The 6329-nt window shown below is 39.7% G+C and overlaps 1 protein-coding gene across 1 annotated transcript in view; it reads right to left on the reverse strand.

Annotated features, from left to right (window-relative positions):
* Positions 1-4841: 4841 nt before the first annotated feature.
* The window catches only part of LOC110447051 (anaphase-promoting complex subunit 1-like), a 24009-nt gene continuing 22521 nt past the window's right edge, over positions 4842-6329 (reverse strand). The window contains exons 20-21 of the mRNA XM_021492466.1: positions 5905-6036; positions 4842-5658 (exon numbers count right to left, since the gene is read on the reverse strand). Coding sequence (XP_021348141.1) covers positions 5564-5658; positions 5905-6036 — 227 coding nt within the window. The 3' untranslated portion in view covers positions 4842-5563. The remainder of the gene's footprint in view (positions 5659-5904; positions 6037-6329) is intronic.

Consider the following 6329-nt stretch of genomic DNA (forward strand, 5'->3'; position numbering starts at 1 on the left):
AATTATTTCGGTAACTTTTTCTATATATTTCCAATCTCTAAGAAGGGTTGTATTAAATTTCCAGAAACCTCTACCTCTCTCAAATTTTGAAAATTTTAGTTTTAATTCTATCATTGAATGATCAGTTCTGTACCCTGGAATAATATCAGAGTTTTCATAAACTGATAATAACATCTGTGATATCAGAAAAAAATCCAGTCTTCCCTTCTTAACAGGAGCTTTCTTGAACCAAGTGTATCTCCTTAAATTCGGGTGATTTACACGCCAAGGATCACACAAATCAAATTCCTCCATAAGCTTGAATACTTCTTTTCGAGAATTTGGATGATTTAAATTATTGTAGTTATAAACATCTATATCTGGGTCGAGGATTAAGTTCCAGTCACCACAAACTATCAAAAATTCATTATCAAAGGTTTGGATAACCTCTCTGATATTTTTAAAGAACGATGGTGAGTCCTTGTTTGGACCATAGATGTTAATTAGAGTAAATGAATATCCAGCTAACTGGACACTTAATGCAATCATACTACCATGATCATCTCTCTTGATATCGATAACCTTGTAATCAAAATTTGTATTAAAAAGTATAGCAACTCCTCTAGCATTACCATTGAAATTACAAGACAGACCCATATTACCATATCAGGTCAACACCTCGGACACAGCGACGGACGGACAGACCCATATTACCATATCAGGTCAACACCTCGGACACAGCGACGGACGGACAGACCCATATTACCATATCCTCCCACTGTGTTGCGGTGGAGAATATTAATTAAATAAACCGGAGACCAAAAAACAATATGACGCAATATTTCAATCTGAATAGTTTATTTCATAAATATAACAAGTTCTTATGCTTATAAAACACTATCCTAACTGCCCTCATTGTGTGCTTGTTTGTGGCAATCCGATCAGAGATAGCATCCCAGCCTCAGTTGCTCAAAGGTTGGTTACTGTAACCAGTGGATGGTGACAAATTCAAATTGTTGCCAGTAAAAACAAGGGGTTTTCAAAGTGAGATAAATCCCCAGAACACATCAATCTGGTCTGTCTCTACAAATCTATAGCAGTGAAATGATGTCAGAATATATGTTCTTGATTTTCTTGTATTTCGAGTATTAATATTTTAATTTTTCCCTAACCACTGGTTAAACCTTGGAGCAACTGGGGCCAGAACGGTGTTAGCATTCTGCTATAACACTGTGCATAACATATTTTACCAGTAATAAGCCAGTCCAGAGGAGAAGGGAAAGGGGCTCATCCTTAAACAAGAGGCCCAATGGGCCTGCATCGCTCACCTGGTATTAATCTCACACTGGTAAACTTAAAAGTGGACTAAAATACAGCTAAAGGTAGAATATCAGTGTGACCTTGAATGTCAAACAATGACATTAGGTTGAAAGTTGGTCAAGGTCATTCATTTAAACACATTTGAACAAACTTGGTAGCCCTTCATCCCAGCATGCTACGGGCCGAATATCATCACCCTAGGCCTAATGGTTTACTGAGAAGAAGTTGTTGAAAGTAAAATGTTGACAACGGACGGACGGACGAATGACGATGGAGGACGGACGGAAGACGGACGCCGCACCAAGCCATAAGCTCACTTGGCCCTTTGGGGCAGGTGAGCTAAAAAGAATACAATGTAATCCCAGCATGCTTCTGGCCGAATATCATCACCCTAGGCCTAATGGTTTACTGAGAAGAAGTTGTTTAAAGTAAAATGTTGACAACGGACGGACGGACGGAGGACGGACGACTGACGACGGAGGACGGATGGAAGACGGACGCCGCACCATGCCATAAGCTCACTTGGCCTTTTGGGCCAGGTGAGCTAAAAAGAATACAATGTAATCCCAGCATGCTTCTGGCCGAACATCATCACCCTAGGCCTATCGGTTATTCAGAAGAAGTCGTTGAAAGGTTTTAAACATATTTGACCCCTGTAGCCTTGAAAATGGATGAAGGTCATTTATTTGAACAAGCTTGGTAGCCCTTCATCCCAGCTTGCTTCTGGCCAAATATCATCACCCTAGGCCTTATGGTTTACTGAGAAGAAGTTGTTGAAAGTAAAATGTTGACAACGGACGGACGGACGACTGACGATGGAGGTCGGACGGAAGACGGACGCCGCCCCATGCCATAAGCTCACTTGGCCCTTTGGGGCAGGTGAGCTAAAAAGAATACAATGTAATCCCAGCATGCTTCTGGCCGAACATCATCACCCTAGGCCTATCGGTTATTCAGAAGAAGTCGTTGAAAGGTTTTAAACATATTTGACCCCTGTGACCTAGAATATAAGTCAAGGTCATGTATTTGAACAAACTTGGTAGCCCTTCATACCAGCATGTTACTGGCCAAATATCATCACCCTAGGCCTTTTGGTTATTCAGAAGAAGTGGTTGAAAGGTTTTAAAAATATTTGACCCCTGTGACCTTCAAATTGAATGAAGGTCATTTATTTGAACAAGCTTGGTAGCCCTTCATCCCAGCATGTTACTGGCCAAATATCATCACCCTAGGCCTTATGGCTTACTGAGAAGAAGTTGTTTAAAGTAAAATGTTGACAACGGACGGACGGACGACTGACGATGGAGGTCGGACGGAAGACGGACGCCGCACCATGCCATAAGCTCACTTGGCCCTTTGGGGCAGGTGAGCTAAAAAGAATACAATGTAATCCCAGCATGCTTCTGGCCGAACATCATCACCCTAGGCCTATCGGTTATTCAGAAGTTGTTGAAATGATTTAAACATATTTGACCCCTGTGACCTAGAATATAAGTCAAGGTCATGTATTTGAACAAACTTGGTAGCCCTTCATCCCAGCATGCTTCTGGCCGAATATCATCACCCTAGGCCTATTGGTTATTCAGAAGTTGTTTAAATGTTTTAAACATATTTGACCCCATGTGACCTTGAAAATGGATGAAGCTCATTTATTTGAACAAACTTGGTAGCCCTTTATCCCAGCATATTACTGGCCAAATTTAGGCACCCTAGGCCTCTTGGTTATTCAGAAGAAGTTGATGAAAGGTTTTAAACATATTTGACCCCTGTAGCCTTGAAAATGGATGAAGGTCATGTATTTGAACAAACTTGGTAGCCCTTTATCCCAGCATGCTTCTGGCCAAATATCATCACCCTAGGCCTTTTGGTTATTCAGAAGAAGTTGTTTAAATGTTTTAAACATATTTGACCCCTGTAGCCTTGAAAATGGATGAAGGTCATTTATTTGAACAAGCTTGGTAGCCCTTCATCCCAGCATTCTTCTGGCCAAATATCATCACCCTAGGCCTAATGGTTTACTGAGAAGAAGTTGTTTAAAGTAAAATGTTGACAACGGACGGACGGACGGAGGACGGACGACTGACGACGGAGGACGGACGGAAGACGGACGCCGCACCATGCCATAAGCTCACTTGGCCCTTTGGGCCAGGTGAGCTAAAAAGAATACAATGTAAAATGTAAACTCACTGGTGTTATTCCTAATTATATCAAATTAGTTTAATACAAAAGTCCACTTAAAGATGCCTCCCACTATTTCAAGGATATTTATTATAAAATTATATTTCTACCATCTCCTTTTAATTGGAAACTTTCCAGTTTTACAACCTGTGAAATAAATTTTAGAAGTGTCAGAACATTTAGCAAGAAACCGCCAATGGATGTACGGCTGAATTGCTGCTACCATTTCATGCAAAACTTGTTACATAATTTCACAAAACTACAAGTTCAGAAGTTACAACCTGAAAATACAGCACTACAAGTCTTCCTGTAGCTTTCACAAACATAATATGCTTGTCATTTTTTGACACCATAAGTGTTGGATCAGTGTATTTTCTAACTTCAGACATGTGCATGAAAGTAAACCTTAATTCAAACATACACCTAAATGCAAACATATGATAACATCCCTTATCATCAGTCACAGAAGCATACATATAGTTCACTAGCAGCACTTGAAACCTATCAAGGGTTGCATTTCCAATAAAACATCTATCATCCTTGTGAAGTTGACCTAATAATTGTACTTTCTGTGAAACCAGTCAAAGACAAACATTTAATAAAGATGAGGATGCTGAAAAGACACTGTACATGAATAAGGTTGCATCTAACATACAGAAGCATATTTATTCAAGTAATCCTTAGATACACAGACCATGTAAGTTTAGTTGATGTTGAACAAGTAGTTACTTGGAAACTTAACCATTCTTAACCATAGTTAAGATGGGCTTAACCATAGTTAAGATGGGTCCTGATCTTAACCAATCTTTTTAACCTGGTCATTTAAGCAGAAAACTGAAGCCAGAACCAGCATCCGAAGCACCAAGTGTGATGGGCATCCTTAGATACACCAGCCAGTTTTATCCCAAAATATGTGATTGCATTTAGTCAAACCATCATTTGAGAGAGGACCTGTATTAACCACACAAAAGAAACCATGTGCCACTGGCTAGCTTACAACCCCTCGAGATGGAATCTCTAAGTGTACCAAAAATGCAGTGAGATTGTTTCATTTTGTAATATTACATGTTTTGTATGCTTCAATGTATATAAACTCTGTTTTGATCCATAACAACAAGATAGGGATGTCAATGATAGGCTCAGCAGCTTACATCAGTGTTGCAGTTCATACAGTACTAGAGGGAACAGATGTTTTGAAGGACAACCGTTTTTGGCAAAACATAGAGTAAGCAGTTAAGGTTGAATACACTAGTACAGTTTAAACATGACCTTTGTTTTATCTAAACACAATATGTTGGTGATAACCTCAATATCTGTACTGCATGAACAGGTTTTAATAATAATAAAGTAAACAAATACTTTAACTTAAAATGGAATTTTATTTCCCTTTTGAAAACATCATTGAAATCTAGAACTTAGTTCTAGGAATGATAAAAATGTATTTCTGACACTTCTATTTCACTTTCATAAGAAAGTCATAAGTCAAATCCTGACTGGCAATATACCATTATTTCTGCAATAAAATTCATGATATGGCTCTGTAGTGTTCAGAATGAATAGCTTATTCTCAGCTCCATATAAAATGTTACTGCCTAACCGTTTTTGATAACATTGGCACAAGTACATGTACAACTAAAGAAGTGCATTCAAGCACAATTCACGACGTTGTTTGAGTATGTACACTTATTTCTGTTGACATAAGGACTTGATTGCTCCATAGTCTCCTGCCATGTTTTAAGCTCACGTGACTGTCTTCATGCATCTTACAGCCTCCAGCCTTATTACACCTCATGACTGTCACATGACCACCTCCGATGCAGTGTTTTGCCATGGTATATCTCATGTTGCTGTTTCCTGCCGTGGTATAGATCTCCGGACTATTTCTAATACTGTACAGGATCTGCCAAATTACAGCACTGTCACATGTTTTGTCTCCAGGCATTCTACAGCAGCCATGTAACAGTCTAGGTGACTGTCTCCATGTTTCACAGACCTGTCGGGTTGTTGATCACACGACCCTGTTATGATCATGCAGCCTCCTGCCTAGATATAGACCATGTGACAGTCATATGACTGTCTCTATGCATCATACAGCTGCCTGCCAGGCGGTGAGGATCCTCATCACAGTGCCCACGGAGAGTTGGGGCAGGTTTGCGCACAGCACTGGCAGTGTAGGGGCCCCTGGGGATACAAGAAATCACATGTCAAATTAACACACCATCGAAAAACATTATAAGTTTTCCAACTTTCCAAAAAATGTTCTTGTATAAAATAGGCAAACTGTTTAGAGAAAAGAAAAGATTTTACGTCTACCTTTGCTATAATGTAACACAATTCACTTTTGTTTACAAGGTGTTTCAACAATCACTTCAGGCAGCAATATAAATATTTTGACTAATCAGGCTTCAAACAAAACCCCACACATACCCTCCACAATGACTTTGGAGATCTCTGCAGGTGTGGGGATCTCAAACCAGGCCAGGTAGGCAGAAAGGTGAGAGGTTTCCTGACCCTTCAGCACCTCTCCCTGTAGGTACTTCACCAACAGCTCCATGTTGTCTGCAAAAATAACAAGAGGCCCAAGGGCCTTAGCGGTCACCTGAGTTATATCATAGATACTGGTAGCTTTATTTTATTGTTTAGATGTGATGTGGAAATCAGCATGTAAACTAAGTGAAATACAATACTTGTCATGTCATCAATGGATAAGAATTTGAAAATATTGGTAAATGTTCCCTTTGGGGCCCCGCCCTAGCCCCTGGGGATGGGGCAGGAATCCTAATTTTACAAAGTAAAACTCTCATTTACCCAAGATGATTCTGACTAAGTTTGAGCAATTTTCTGCTGAAAAT

This window comes from Mizuhopecten yessoensis, unplaced genomic scaffold, assembly GCF_002113885.1.
Source record: "Mizuhopecten yessoensis strain PY_sf001 unplaced genomic scaffold, ASM211388v2 scaffold3135, whole genome shotgun sequence".
Classification (NCBI taxonomy): Eukaryota; Metazoa; Mollusca; class Bivalvia; order Pectinida; family Pectinidae; genus Mizuhopecten; species Mizuhopecten yessoensis.